General features: G+C 39.6%; 1 protein-coding gene across 1 annotated transcript in view; it reads left to right on the forward strand.

The window, feature by feature from the left end:
* Positions 1-1,961: 1,961 nt before the first annotated feature.
* The window catches only part of LOC133622465 (ribose-phosphate pyrophosphokinase 2), a 29,835-nt gene continuing 14,886 nt past the window's right edge, over positions 1,962-16,910 (forward strand). The window contains exon 1 of the mRNA XM_061985246.2: positions 1,962-2,269. Within this exon, the coding sequence (XP_061841230.1) occupies positions 2,148-2,269 (122 nt within the window). The 5' untranslated portion in view covers positions 1,962-2,147. The remainder of the gene's footprint in view (positions 2,270-16,910) is intronic.

Consider the following 16,910-nt stretch of genomic DNA (forward strand, 5'->3'; position numbering starts at 1 on the left):
TTATCCAAAAAATAGTGCTCGATACCGTAGTAGAGCGCAATATATGTATGTGTGGGAAAAAAATCACAAGACTATTTCATCTCTACAGGCCTGTTTCATGAGGGGGGGTTCCCTCAATCATCAGGAGATTTTAATGGGAGCATTCACATACCATGGTTTATATAGGGCACAGAGTGGGTGGGTACAGGCTGGCGTAGGGGCGTGGTGATTGGCCCATGTGTTACCTAGGAGGTGTTTCCGTCTGTGGCGGCATGCTGTTACAATTTCGCTCCTCCCTTGTTGAGGGATGACAGGTCTGGACGGTAAATAATAAACAGTTTCTCTTTCAAGCATAGGTTGCATCTTTTATTACCACTATTGTAAGGTGTGCTGGATGCAAGAATTTGCCATGTTATTGAATATTCAACATTATTGTCTTTGAGGTCCCAAATGTGTTTGCTGAGTTCTGTGGTATTCCGCAGGTTTTGGTTCCTGAAAGAAGCCTTGTGATTGTTCCATCTGGTTTTGAACTCCCCCTCGGTTAATCCTACATATGTGTCGGATGTGTTAATGTCCTTGCGTGTTACCGTAGATTGGTAGACAACTGATGTTTGTAAGCACCCCCCGTTGAGAGGGCAATCAGGTTTCTTTCGACAGTTGCAGTCTTTGTTGGTTTTGGAGTCGCTCTGTCTGGGGGCCGACGGCTCATTTGCAATTGTTTTGTTGTGGTTTGAGATAATTTGTCGTATATTGTTCATACAGCTGTAGCTCAATTTAATGTTGTTCTTGTTGAATACTTTTCTTAGGGTGTTGTCTTTGGGAAAGTGTCAGACCTGTCATCCCTCAACAAGCGCAGCGAAATTGTAACAGCATGCCGCCACAGACGGAAACACCTCCTAGGTAACACATGAGCCAATCACCACGCCCCTACGCCAGCCTGTACCCACCCACTCTGTGCCCTATATAAACCATGGTATGTGAATGCTCTCATTAAAATCTCCTGACGATTGAGGGTACCCCCCTCATGAAACAGGCCTGTAGAGATGAAATAGTCTTGTGATTTTTTTCCCACACATACATACATATATATATATATATATATACATCCTGAAAATATGCAAACAAAACTGTGTTTAGATAATTGATACTTCAAACTTGCATAAATAAATCTTAAGGAATACAACATAACTTGGCTTCTGAGAGCTTCAAAATATAATGAATAAAATGCTAAAGTTGTTGATAAACAAGCAATTATTTTAATAATTAAATATGGTCATTTTAAATGAATTATGATCATTTAAAATTAATTATTTCAAATATGTTTATTTTAATGTATAATTCTATGGCTGGATGTAATAAGGAGTCAGAAAAAATACAAATAAAAATACAATTAATTTTGATGTTTTTAGCAAAATATAGTAAAAATTTATTTGTATTTTTTTTTTTTTCAATTAATAAATATATTTGTTTTTAGGTAAGATAAACATAATAATACAATTTGTCTCTAGTCTGGATGATTTAGTTCTTGTCACCCTGTTGTCCTCCCGTCATGAAAAAAGGCTGTCCTCACTCAGGTCCGCATGGAGCTGGAGGGGGCGTGGCCTCCAGTTCCGGCTGAAAATCGGGAGATTTTCGGGAGAATATTTGTCCCGGGAGGTTTTCGGGAGAGGCACTGAATTTCGGGAGTCTCCCGGAAAATTCGGGAGGGTTGGCAAGTATGTAATAAGTGCAACATTAAACAGTTTCAAGTCAACCCAAACTGTACCCTCCCTGTTAAATAACTTTTTAACCAGTCGCCAGCCAGCCCGCTAATTCCATATCTTCCCATTTTATCTTATAGAATTGAATGACAATATGGACAAAAAACGCAACAACAACAAAAAAAAGAAAAATACAAAAACCGATATCATCGCTCTAGTATCGACCTAAGAGTGATACTACATTTAGTGTCGACATTTGGATCGATCCGCCCATCCCTAAGCATGCGATATCTGTGATATCCCCCCTCTCTCTGCCGTCGACGGTCGCCAGTGCAGCACGGCAATGCAATATTAGCCAACCTCCTCATTACCGCGACTATTTCGGTGGGGAGACCTGCTTCTTTCTTTTATTTTCCCCCTCTTTTTTTCCTTGCAATTTTTTTTTTAGGGCCCTCCCCCTCCTCGAACATGCCGAACATAGTCCTCTTCAGCGGGAGCTCGCACCACGACCTGTCCCAGAAAGTGGCGGATCGGCTGGGACTGGATCTGGGCAAAGTGATAACCAAGAAATTCAGCAACCAGGAAACATGGCGAGTATAGTTGTGGTTTCTTTGACAAGCAGGCGTTTGTAATGCGTGGGAATACTTGTCGTACAACGGAGGGTTGGCCCCTCATGATCACTTTGCGGGAAAACGTTAGCTCGAAGCTAACAATAGTTTACCACACGTGACGAACTAGCCTCATGTAAACACAGCGGGCTAGCAGGCTAACGCTAGTGCGTCCTTTATCGGACACGACGTTTGGATTTTGACGTATTATATTTTTGTTTAGCACAGTTGTAACGGGCGTCAAATTAAAAAATGTAGCGCATGCGTGTTCGTGAATTGCGTAAAGTTCCAACGTTAGCGTATGTGTGCTAGCTAGCATGTTTTTTTTCTTGTTAATTTTTTTTTATTGAATAACTAAAATATATTTATAATTCACGTAAAAGTCAATGCACTTTCAACATCAAGGAAAGAAAACAAAAGCAAATACAGAGAGTAATAATACTAAAAAAAAATATATATATATATAAAAAAAGTTAAAGTCCCAACGATTGTCACACACAAACTGGGTGTGGTGAAATGTGTCCTCTGCATTTGACCCATCCCCATGTTCACCCCCTGTGAGGTGAGGGGAGCAGTGAGCATCAGCAGTGGGCGCGTTCGGGAAACATTTGGTGATTTAACCCCCAATTCCAACCCTTGATCAAGCAGGAAGGCAATGGGTCCCATTTTTTGTAGTCTTTGGTATGACTCGGCCAGGGTTTGAACTCACGGCCTCCCAGTTTCAAGGCGGACACTCTAACCACAAGGCCACTGAGCTACCTAAATAACTTTAAATGTTTTTAATAGAGATGCCCGATAATGGCTTTTTTGCCGATATCCGATATTCCGATATTGTCCAACTCTTAATTCCGATATCAACCGATACCGATATATACAGTCGTGGAATTAACACATTATTATGCCTAATTTTGTTGTGATGCCCCGCTGGATGCATTAAACAATGTAACAAGGTTTTCCAAAATAAATCGACTCAAGTTATGGACAAAAATGCCAACATGGCACTGCCATATTTATTATTGAAGTCACAAAGTGCATTTTTTTGGGGGACATGCTCTCCCTGAGATAATCCTGACACCCACTACAACTATGGGAAGTACTATACTTTGACTTTCACAAAGTGCATTATTTATTTATTTATTTTAAACATGTCTCAAAACAACAGCTACAAAAACAATGAAGTCACACAGCTTCAGTCCAGAGTATACTCGAGTAATAAGGAGATCAAATTGCTCGTATTAAAGGAAGACATCTTGGTTCCTCCTCGCATAACCAACTTTTTGCAGTCATTGCAAATTGCCAGTTTTTTATCTGCCAGTTTTTTATCCGTCAGTGACACTTTAAAGTAATCCCAAGCCATAGACATGGTGTCGTTAGTCAGTCACCGAGCTCGCTTGTTAGCCACGGCTACAGCACCGGCAACAACACACTCTTGTTGTTGTTATGCTACGCTCGCGACGGTTTGATGAGGTCATCAAACCGCATAAGGAGGTTGAGGTGGGGTGGGGGTAGTGGGTAGCAGGGGTTGTATATTGTAGCGTCCCGTAAGAGTTAGTGTTGCAAGGGGTTCTGGGTATTTGTTCTGTTGTGTTTGTTGTTACGGTGCGGATGTTTTCCCGAAATGTGTTTGTCATTCTTGTTTGGTGTGGATTCACAGTGTGGCGCATATTTGTAACAGTGTTAAAGTTGTTTATACGGCCACCCTCAGTGTGACCTGTATGGCTGTTGACCAAGTATGCCTTGCACTCACTTGTGTGTGTGTGTGAAAAGCCGTAGGAATTATGTGATTGGGCCGGCACACAAAGCCAGTGCCTTTAAGGTTAATTGACGCTCTGTACTTCTCCCTACGTCCGTGTACCACTCTTTTATTTTAAAAAGTCATACATTTTACTTTTTGAAACCGATACTGATATTTCCGATATTACATTTTAAAGCATTTATCGGCCAATAATATCTGCAGCCCGATATTATCGGACATCTCAGGATGTCAATTTAAGGGCTTTTGTACTCTTAATCATTCTCCAGGATTTGATCGATAATTGTAACCCACTGAGCCAATTAGAAAATGTAGGCCTTATTTTCATAAATCGACATTTAAGTAGAATTTTTTTTGCCTGTAGCATAATAATGTTGACAAACATTTCTATGTTGCAGTTGTTTACAAAAGTACCAAATTTGATCTCTTCCATAGAGAATGGGTACATCTCCCCACCCTTGTTTCTCAGCCAATCTCTGGTCTCCCCCCAAAACACATGTACACTCTCACATTCCACAGATGATTGACATCCTCTACAGCTCCCCAGATATTTCAGCCATCAACCTCCATGTTGAATTTTAAGTTTCAAAAAATCCTTCGAAGGGTATATTCCATTAATAATTTTAAATTGTATTTCTTTAATTTTGGGAAGAATTCAGTATGTAACATATCTTGTCCTTATTTTCCTTAGCTCAACTTTTGTAAACTCTGTCACGATATATTGTCTATTGCTAGCTACCATGTTTCCTGTTGCAACATTGTGGTACAACTAAATAGTTCAACTGTTACGTACATACACTTTTTAACACGATTGTTTTGTTTGCTGCTCTCGGAAAATTGTCCACATTATCACGGGATTGTCGTGCCAATGTGGCAGCTATAGCTGTGTAATTAGTGGACATAGAATAGTGAGTCATTAGAACTAAGCATCAAAAGTGTATTTAATGTTTAATTCAGTGTTTTTCAACCACTGTGCCGCGGCGCCGTGAAATACAGTCTGGTGTGCCGTGGGAGATTATGTAATTTCACCAATTTGGGTTAAAAATATTTTGTGCATACCAGTAATTATAAGCCGCAAATAATGTGCCGTTGTTGGGTGTCTGTGCTGTCTAGAGCTCGGCAGAGTAACAGTGTTATTCTCTTCCATATCAGTTTTCCTGAGGGAACTCTCCTGAAGGAATCAATAAAGTACTATCTGTCGATCTATGGGGCAGCAGGTAGATAATTGCTTTGTAGATGTCGAGAACATGATTTGTCGTGATCACAATATGCAGACGACAGCGGGAGGCAGTGTGCAGGTAAAAAGGTATCGATAGCTTAAACCAAAAATAAACAAAGGCAAGTGCCGCTAAGAAAAGGCGTTGAAGCTTAGGGAAGGCTATACACAACTGAACTGGCTACAAAGTCAACAAAAACAGAATGCTGGACGACAGCAAAGACTTACAGCATGCGGAGCAGAGACGGCGTCCACAAAGTACATTTGTACATGCCATTTAAAAAGAAGGATAAAAAACACTTAAATTGTAGGGATGTCCGGTAATATCGGCAGTCCGATATTATCGGCCGATAAATGCTTTAAAATGTAATATCCGAAATTATCGGTATCGGTTTCAAACTTATCGGTATCGGTTTCAAAAAGTACAATTTGTGACTCTTTAAAACGCCGCTTTATACACGGACGTAGGGAGAAGTACAGAGCGCCAATAAACCTTAAAGGCACTTCCTTTGCCTGCCGGCCCAGTCACGTAATATCTACGGCTTTTCACAATGCAAGGCATACTTGGTCAATAGCCATACAGGTCACACTGAGGGTGGCCGTATAAACAACTTTAACACTGTTACAAATATGCGCCACACTGTGAACACACACCAAACAAGAATGACAAACACATTTCAGGAGAACATCCGCACTGTATCACAACATAAACACAACAGAACAAATACCCAGAACCCCTTGCAGCACTAACTCTTCCGGGACGCTACAATATACACCCCCGCTACCCGCCCCTCCCAACCCCGCCCACCTCAAGCTCTCTCAGGGAGAGCATGTCCCAAATTCCAAGCTGCTGTTTTGAGGCATGTTAAAAAAAATAATGCACTTTGTGACTTCAATAATAAATATGGCAGTGCCATGTTGGCACTTTTTTCCATTACTTGAGTTCATTTATTTTGGAAAACCTTGTTACATTGTTTAATGCATCCAGCGGGGCATCACAACAAAATTAGGCATAATAATGTGTTAATTCCACGACTGTATATATCGGTATCGGTTGATATCGGAATCGGTAATTAAGAGTTGGACAATATCGGATATCTCTTTTAGATTGTCTTGATTGCTAGAACTGTTTAAACTGTTTTTAACTTTTTAACTGCCTTTTTATCTAACAAATTGCTCTTAAGATAATTTGTATCTGCTTCTTCTATGTGCATATATATATATATATATATATATATATGTGTGTGTGTATATGTGTGTGTGTATTTTACCTCTGTTTTAAATGATACATTTTAGTCTGTCATTTGCCTGTATTTATTTGTGGTGTACAGCCCTTTGTTTTTCAACTGTGGTTGTTTTTAAAGGGCTTTATAAATAAAGTTGGCATGGTATAAGTTGGTAAAACGAAGCGGGTGCGGGGAATAGCGCTCAAAGGAAGACATGAAACTGCTAGAGGAAAATACCAACAAAAGAGGAAAAGCCACCAAAATAGGAGCGCAAGACGAGGACTAAAACACTACGCACAGGAAAACACCAAAAAACTCAAAATATGTCACAATGTGACAGTAGACCTACTTTGAGACAAGAGCTATAGTGATGCATAGTTGATCATGGTTTGAATTCATATCCAACAATTGCGGGAAATACTTTTTACTGTCAATATCTGCTGCTCAGTTTCATTTTTAAATTTTTCTGCTGGTGGTGTGCCTCCGCAGTTTTTCAATGGAAAGAAAATGTGCCTTGGCTCAAAAAATGTTGAAAAACTGGTTAATTGACATATGTTACTTTGACAGGCAGGGACATCCTGGCTGAAAGGTCGTTCACAACAATAATCAAATATGCAATTTCTGTTATATTTTGGGTTAAACTTAGTGCATATTTGCAGCCCTTTCATTAGTCAAGTGGTTACAAATCACATGCACTTGGTTTGTACACCAGACTAATGGAATCAGTGAAGGTACGCTTCTCTTACACATATTGTGACTTTTTACAAGCAGTACCTGCAGTACGTGTTGCTTTCTTGGCCTTCAAATCCTAACAGACATGCAGAACCCTCATCCATGCATTTTTTATATTCCTTATGTTGCTAAGAGAAAAACATAGTCCTACACTAAAGTCTCTTCCAGTAGCTGGGTCGCATATGACGTCATATCTGTTTTTCTTCTTTGCGGCCTAATTCACATGACGGTCAAGCAGCATGAGCGTAGCATTGAAACAAGTGAGAGTTAGCGTAGAGCAGTGCTATTAAACTACATAATGAAAAGGGCCGCAGTTTCAAGAGGCCAAAGGCTCAGGGGCCGGACATCGAAAGTGCCTCTGCAGGTTATGTCTCTGAGACTGTGTTCACTTAAAGGTGCCATATGTAGTAATGTGGCCAGAAATGGTACTGCAATCAAAATTCTGTAGTCGCCTCCCACTCTCCATGACTGAGGTTGCCAGATACGCAGTCGAATCCCAATCCTACTCCAAGGAACTTCAAATGGCAATCGACAAGTCCTACCCTGTAGGTTTCACTTTTATGCTTCATGCAAGATGGTTTACTAAGTAATTATGCCAGAATTTACTAATGTCGATTAGCCAAATATATTTGTAAAGTTACGCAGCAATATTTTAATCGGGAGTCGGGGCAGATTGCTGGCATTACCCTGCTAAATGTCTAGTTTGACCGCACGGACCACCATCGAAATATATCATATATAATATACCACATATTGCAACTTTGATGGCAAGCCAAGGCCAACAGTAAAATTACCGCCACATTTTGTTCAGCATAACCCCATGTTGCATCCAACCTGACGTACTGCATTTTCTTCTATTTACGCACATCACCATCTTTCAGTGCAGAGTACGATTCCATGAGCCAACCCACGTTATGCAAAGACCACGTGACGCATAAATCATATAGACTACTACCATGTCATACACAAAGTAGACAATCAATACATGTAATGCATTATATTGTGCCAAGCCAATACCACCCCATATGTGCCTGATGCATACATTACCAGAAACTGCAATTAGCCGTGCTAATGATGGAGCCCATTTCCCCTGCGTACCAGAATATTGAGAACGAAATAGGCACTGACACTACCCATATCCACATAGGTTTTATTTGTCGAAAATATATTTTGCCTTGTCATTTGGATGACACATCAACATACAGGCTAACGGGCATACAGTATATTTCCCCTGTTAGCCTATATGTCGATGTGTCATTGACCGGCGCATTACACTAGTGTGAACATACTAGCTTTGTTAGACAAGATCATAGACTGTATTGGACAATATAGTTTACATACGAAATGTCCATTTCCATCTATTACAAATAATAACAAAACGTAAATGCCTTACTTATCTATTAAGGAGGAAATTAGCAAGTTTGGCGTCAGATTAAAAAATCTTCTTCGCCTTCAATCGTCTCCATCTTTCAGAGGAATCCTGATACAAATCCTTGTTTTGTTCCTGGCTTTGTCATAAATAAGTTGAGAATCGTAATGACGCCTTTTAGATTTACTAAGGTCTGACATGTTTAGTAACTTTACCAGTGGCAGTAGCTCGACGAAGAGGGTGGTGTGTAACTGGCAACCTGGATGTGATTTAATTGGTCAAACGGTGGAGGGCGGGGCATCGAAATGAAAACAATAACAATATTTTGGGGCTGTAAATCTAATTTTGAAATGAGCATATCCCGGCTGAACTACCGTTATCAGTTATAAAGGTATTAAAAAAGAACATGATTTATTAATGCCTTTTGACATATCAGGGCCATTTAATGATGACTTACATGAAATTTCTACAAATGGCAAACATCGGATTTCACACTACACTGTCAATGAATTCAATATTTAGCTCTCGCTACAGGTTTCCAGCATGTGCAGCTAGTTAAAAGCATGAATAAAACGAACCCCCAGTTTTTGTTGAGGATTGATGGTCCTTCTTTGAATTATTTTCCTTCTTTAGTTTCATTTCTTTACACTTCTTCCTTTGTTTAAGTTTTTAAGATTGAAAACATAAACATAAATTAAAGCTGCAAGCAGCGATGGACGGGACCGACTTTGACGGCACATAAAATCCAAACTGGAGCAGTAATTAAAACTCTTTCGTCAACTTTTAATCAGAAAGGTTCAATCTCTCTCCTGTGCTAGTTTGAAGCCGACACGACAAACGCGCTCAGAGGAGATAATGTTTGAAAAAAGGTGACCGGTTTTTACAAAACTTTTGTTTTGAAGGGGGAATTGCAAACTTCCTGTTGATTTTTGCCGGGGGTTGTCAATATATGAAATGTAGGTTTAAGTGAGACCTACATAGAGGTTTTTGTTTCATGTCTCTACGACATTCCTACTGGAAGTTACACAGGCAGTTTTGTCTGTGTTTTCTTCCTAGGAGCAGTTTATTATTATTTATTTTATTTTGATTGTCGATTAGTCAACGATTATCTTAACGATTAGTTGACTAATCGAATAATAAAGCGTACACATATTTACTGGCTGTAATTTTTCCATCAATTTCTAAAAGCAGCATAAGTTATTTTAGGCATATGCTTACGAACAACAAAGATGACTAGTTCATTCATAAATATTTACTTATACTGTAACTGTGTTTCTCATTCAGATGTTACAGTAGTTTAAATGACTAATGAAATGGTGTCCATTTAAAAGAAAGAAAAGGCAAAGTTGTTTATGTATTAAAAATGTATCACTCTTGAATCAACACAGTAGTTAATACTATGATCAATGATAATTACAAACTAAATGTGGGATATAAATAATAATGGAAGTATAATTGTTTGTATATAGTGTATAATTAGTACAAAGATTTAACTAACACGTGTACAGGGATATTTCACATGCCTTTACTGTGTATATAATTGAACAGGGTTTATGTTGTGTACAAGGTGTATTTGTAATATGTTGTGCAAAGGAAATTTCATATTTTTAGGAAACTCATCTTGTATTTGACATTGTTTATAGTGTTAAGTGCAAAAAGTGTTCAACTTCAGCCTAAATTTTTTCGGTCGGCAACATTTTCAACTGTTTATGTACCGTATTTTCCGCACCATAAGGCGCCCTGGGTTAAAAGCCGCGCCTTCAATGAACGGCATATTTCAAAACTTTGTCCAACCTATAAGCCGCCCGGTGTTGTAAGCCGCATCTAACTGCGCTAAAGGAATGTCAAAAAAACAGTCAGATAGGTCAGTCAAACTTTAATAATATATTAAAAACCAGCGTTCTAACAACTCTGTTCACTCCCAAAATGTACGCAAATGTGCAATCACAAACATACGTATATCAACATGGACAGAGCTGCGTGAAAAAAGCCACCCGGCCTCTTCGCGTAAACTTAAACTTACCTTAACCACTCGCTCATCTTTTCTTCATCCATCCCTTCGAGTTAGCTTTTATGATGACGCCAGCTGGAAAGGTCTCTTTTGGCAAGGTCTTCCTTTTGAATATCACCATGGGTGGAAGTTAGCATGGCAAGCTAGAACCACAGTGAAGGATGACTTCTCATTCCCTGTGGTGCGAATATTCACCGTACGTGCTCCCGTTGTATCCACAGTGCGTTCACAGGAATATCAGTTGCTGTGAAATAGTAATCCGTGTGCGGATGGAGAGATTGCGTCTTTTCATGAACCGGATCCCTGACGCTTAGTAGGAGCCATTTTGTGGTCTTTACAGATGTAAACACACAAAGGAAATGAAACGTACGGTATATCCGCGCGCTTTTTCTTCTTCTACGCGGGCGGGTGGTTGCTTACAGTAGAAGAAGAAGCGCTTCCTGTTCTATGGGGGCGGGTGCTTACCTTGGCGGTTGCTTGCGTAGAAGAAGAAGCGCTTCCTGTTCTACCGGGAAAAAAGATGGCGGCTGTTTACCGAAGTTGCGAGATCGAAACTTTATGAAAATGAATCTTAATATTTATCCATATATAAAGCGCACCGGGTTAAAAGCCGCACTGTCAGCTTTTGAGTAAATTTGTGGTTTTTAGGTGCGGCTAATAGTGCGGAAAATACGGTAAAACTGTTTGTTTATTTTGTTGACCACTGACCGAAGAAAAAATAATAAACTATTAAAAATATTTAAAATAGCACAATGAAAACAAACAACTTCCTCAAAAAGAAAATAATTTTGTGATGTTTAAAAAGTTTCACACTGATATGTTGGCTATTGATTAACTCTTGGCAGTGTTAGCACTCTAATAGACTCAATGTGTAGAATTCTATCATTGATTAATTATTTTATTGTTGGCTATTTAATAGATTGTGTGTGTGTGTGTGTGTGTGTGTGTGTGTGTGTGTGTGTGTGTGTGTGTGTGTGTGTGTGTGTGTGTGTGTGTGTGTGTGTGGGTGTGTGGGTGGGTGTGTGTGTGTGTGTGTGTGTGTGTGTTCGCGTTTGTTAAAGTGCTCAATGTGTAGAATTCTATATTTGATTAATTCTTAAAATGTTGGCAATTAGATAGATTGTATGTTTAATCTTATGATTAGAGATGTCCGATAATGGGTTTTTTTGCCGATATCCGATATTGTCCAACTCTTAATTACCGATTCCGATATCAACCGATACCGATATACTGTATACAGTCGTGGAATTAACACATTATTTTGCCTAATTTTGTTGTGATGCCCCGCTGGATGCATAAAACAATGTAACAAGGTTTTCCAAAATAAATCAACTCAAGTTATGGAAAAAAATGCCAACATGGCACTGCCATATTTATTATTGAAGTCACAAACTTTTTATAGCAACGCTTTTGCCACATACTTGTTCAACATCTTCTCGCTTGAAGCCAAACCACCGCCAGACGATGGACCCCGTGCTGTTTTTCTTGGGAATGAATTATTCCTTCATTTGTTACCAGATTGGCACCTTCTTTCTCTCGTATTACCACTCGCACCACTCCGCTAGCATCACAGCTAATGTTACCATGCTGCTACCTCTTTGCTCCGCGAGAGCGTATGACGTTGCATGCGCGACAGTATGTGACGTATGGAGGAAGGTGCACTTGTTTTATGTCTCTGTGAGAAGGAGAGACAAGAAAGACTGAGAAGAGCCTGTAGTCTAATGCCCGCAGCTAAAAGCAACTGCGTGAGAACGTATACTCGAATATCACGATATAGTCATTTTCTATATTGCACAGAGACAAACCAGCAATATATCGAGTATATTTGATATATCGCCCAGATCTATGTGGAATACAATCGGACCCTGCTTGTGTCTGCAGCGATCACTTTGTAAAATGTTTGTTTGAACGTTTGATTTGTTTAAGAGACTTTCTGTAATGCAATCAAGTTTGTTCTCCACTATATTAGTAGTGTTTGATAGCAGAATTAAATCTAAGAAAAGGACAAGATATCTCATTAGTTTGTGTTCTTTTGTGGTTGCTATGCCTAAATATAACTACAAAGACCTGGTTGTGCAAATAAACTAACGTCATGTTAAGTCATAAATATTGTGATTGTTGGTCCAATCCACCATATTTTCATTGTCCATTTTCATAACAAAAACTAAAAGCTTAGTTGTTGTGCAGGAAAGCCAAGTGCGTTATTCGACACGGATGACCACATTATAGCGTCCTTGGTGCTATTTGTTAGCCTCAAGAAAATAACCTTAATAGTATTACAACGGTAGGCTCAAAAGCATGTACTGACTCTTGATATTGCTAGCAAACATTTCTGAACAGGGACATCTAAACCTAAATAATGAGACAAAATATGAACTTCATATCATAAAAACAACGGCAAACATGAATTGTAGATGACAGACGACTTGTAGCAGGAAATCAACTGCAAACAAATGTATTCTTTTTCTCATTAGCGTCACAATCACATCAGCACGGCACTTTATGCCAATCAAATATGTTACTTACCGATGCTAATAAATTCAATTGATTTCTACGGATTAATGCTTAATTTGTGATTCAAAATACCGAACAGATGTTTATTTGGATAAGGTAAACATCTGTTCAGTATTTTAACATAAAAGTGTTTGATTGTGAGGCATTAAAAGCCACAAAATGCAACGGGTCCATCAGACCCACAAACACTGGCTGAGTAACAACAATATGAACATTACACAAGGGTTAAGTAAGCAACAATTTTACTTAAATATTGAACATCTTAAAGTGCTTTTTTTTTTTCCAGTGGGGAATACTAGGTCAGAGGTTGTCTTTTTGTTTGTGATCACGGCATTCTCGCTCGTTAGTCCATGTTGATGGGCTCATATTGCCATCCGATTTGAAGCTGAAAATATTATTCCTTCAATGGGACATTTGGCTTTGTAATCATATTTTGTACTCCTAATTTTTGTTACTCTGTGGAAATAGAATAGAATAGAAAGTACTTTATTGATCCCTGGGGGAAATTCAGCACCACAGTTGGGGGTGAAGTGTGGGGCTATACGGTATAGCTCGGTTGGTAGAGTGACCGTGCCAGCTACTTGAAGGTTCCAGGTTCGATCCCCGCTTCAGCCATCCTAGTCACTGCCGTTGTGTTCTTGGGCAAGACACTTTACCCACCTGCTCCCAGTGCCACCCACACTGGTTTAAATGTAACTTAGATATTGAGTTTCACCATGTAAAAGTGCTTTGAGTCACTAGAGAAAAGCGCTATATAAATATAATTCACTTCAATTCACAGTTCGCTCACGATAAACACTTAGGTATTTTTTACATGTGAATAATATAAATACAGTCTATTATACATTCAAGTACAGTCAAAAAGGAACGTATGCATTATACAGTCTGATGGCTGTCGGTATGAAGGGCTTCCGGGGTGAGACCAGTGGTGAGTCACAAAGCTCTCGGTACGTGCTTCCTGTGTGTGTGTGCGGTCTCGCTGAGTCGCTCTCCACCCTGCACACACCAAGGTAAAGATTGTCAGTGATTGTAAAGAGGGCTCACTGCCTTCAGTTAATTCTACTGTTAAATAAACACGCTCAGGGCCTGTGAGCGATGCACAAAGGGAGACCTCTTTCTCCCTGTTTGACGCGAGGAAGAAACGTGAGACTCAACAATTCTGATTGACGAACACATTAGACACTCAAACGCTGGTGACGGCAGAGGAAAAAAAGACAAAAACCTCAGCCTCCTGCGGTTACATAATTGCACTAATTAAAACTTCAATGTCGATTCGATGTCGATTAATTGTGCGGCCCTACTCTTTCAAATCTGATATTTTTGCATCAGATTTGGGCCACATCAGGAGGTAGTCCGAATCCGTTTGCAATGTGATCTTTTCAAATGTGATCGCAGTCCAAACAGCAGTGCCAACCGGTTTGTGACTTTGACGTCATCTTTGGTGGAGGAACATCATTCGTGTGTGCAGCACAATCACTTTCCTTTTTGCAATTCTCTTCTACCTCCTCCTGTAGGTGTTTCCCATCGTCTGCCTACTTCCTCTACACAACCCACTAACATGCTGGTCTGTGGCGTCCATGTTTTCTTGTGTAGTAGCAACTTCCTTGTTAATTTATGGAATCTGGTCCACTTCCTTTGTTTTTCACTTTATCGAACTGTGCATGCAAGTTATGTCGAGGTAGGGCTGGGCGATGTGGCCTCTTATTGATATCTCAATTAGGGCTGCAACTAACGATTTATTTGATAATCGATTAATCTGTCGATTATTACTCCGATTAATCGATTAATAATCGGATAAAAGAGACAAACTACATTCTATCCTTTCCAGTATTTTATTGGAAAAAAAAACCCAGCATACTGGCGCCATGTTCTTTCAACTTGCCAAATAAAACAAGGAAAATGTTACAAAAATGCACACTTTTGACACCCCTGCTATAGATAATAAAAAATTAAATCTGATAAATGTATCGATAAAAAGCAGAGCCTGACGACGCATGCACATTTATCATAACTCTCTCACTCGCTCTCCCTCCCTCACGAATGCTGCTGCGCGCACAATTTGTTGTGTTTTTAACCTTCTTAACCCTGAACGTACATTGAAAATACACGCAACCCTAACTCAAAATGCCAGACATTTGAGGCATTTAAGAAATTCCGCCCGACAGCCCCGCAAAAGAGGACATGTCCGGGGAAAAGAGGACGTATGGTCAGGACCTAGCCCGGTCGCTGCTAGCTGTTTCACGTCTGGTGAAACCGATCGCTGCTAGTCCTCTTTTGCTAACATACTAGCAGCTAACGGGCTAGGATAGACTGACCATATGTCCTCTTTTCACCGGACATGTCCTCTTTTGCGGGGCTGTCGGGCGGAATTTCATAAATGCCTCAAATGTCCGGCATTTTGAGTATTTTTTACACAACGTGCAGTACGCTATTTAATATGTCCGTGTGGAAACTCATTCGGCACACCTCCGCAACGAAACGAAACCCCCGTACCGAAACGGTTCGATACAAATACACGTACCGTAACACCCCTATTATTTTGATTATTGTTTCTCAGCTGTTTGTAAATATTGCAGTTTATAAATAAAGGTTCCAAATAAATAAATAAATAAAAATTTGGCCTCTGCGCATGCGCATAGCATAGATCCAACGAATCGATGACTAAATTAATAGCCAACTATTTTTTATGATCGATTTTAATCAATTTAATCAATTTGTTGTTGCAGCCCTAATCTCAATATTTTTAAGCCATGTCACGATACACAATATATATCTCGAACACTTGATGCATATAATCACAGCAGTATGATGATTCTATGTGTCTACATTAAAACATTCTTGTTCATACTGCATTAATATATGCTAATTTTTAACTTTCATGCAGAGAGGGAAACCACAATTATGTCAATTTACCAATACTGTATTTATTAAACAGTTATTAAGCAGTGGCACAAACATTCATGTCATTTCAAAACAGAAAGTGCAAGATTGTCAGAGACATTTTAAAACAAGCTATTAGTGCACTTTTGTGTATGATGTCACTAAGATGACTTATCAAAACAACACTAAATTAAAGTGCACTTTTTGTATAGAACGCAACTACAATATTTTAAAACAAATAAAGTGCACTTTTGTGCATGATGTCACACAAGATATTTCAATAACTTCCAAATAAAAATGAGCTGCATGATATGAAATCAAATGGTTTGTCCTTTGCTATGTGGTAGGTTCCTGCGGACGTTATCTCCTTCTTTTGTTGACTCATTTTTTTCATACGGTGTTGATCTGGAAATGGTTGCTTCGGTATTTTGTGGGTATGGCACCGAACGGAGATGTTGACATGCGGAGTTTCAAGCACTCCTTAATCTCTAGCGGGTGACTTTTCAAATGATGCTATAAATTAGCAGACGGTGCTACTTTTTGTAGCAACGCTTTTGCCGCATACCTGTTCGACATCTTCCCGCTTGAAGCCAAACCACCGCCAGACGATGGACCACGTGCTGTTTTTCTGGGGAAATAATTCTTCCTTCATTTGTTACCAGATTTGCACTTTCTTTCTCTCGTATTACCACTCGCACCACTCCGCCAGCATCACAGCTAATGTTACCCATGCTGCTACCTCGCTGCTCAGCGAGGGCGTATGGCGCGACAGTGTGTGACGTATGTAAGAAGGTGCGCTTGTTTTAAGTCTCGGTGAGAAGGAGAGACAAGAAAGAGTGAAAAAAGCCTGTAGTGTAATGACCGCAGCTAAAAGCAACTGCGTGAGAACGTATACTCGAATACCACGATATAGTCATTTTCT

The sequence above is a fragment of the Nerophis lumbriciformis genome, linkage group LG23 (assembly GCF_033978685.3).
Source record: "Nerophis lumbriciformis linkage group LG23, RoL_Nlum_v2.1, whole genome shotgun sequence".
Lineage (NCBI taxonomy): Eukaryota > Metazoa > Chordata > Actinopteri > Syngnathiformes > Syngnathidae > Nerophis > Nerophis lumbriciformis.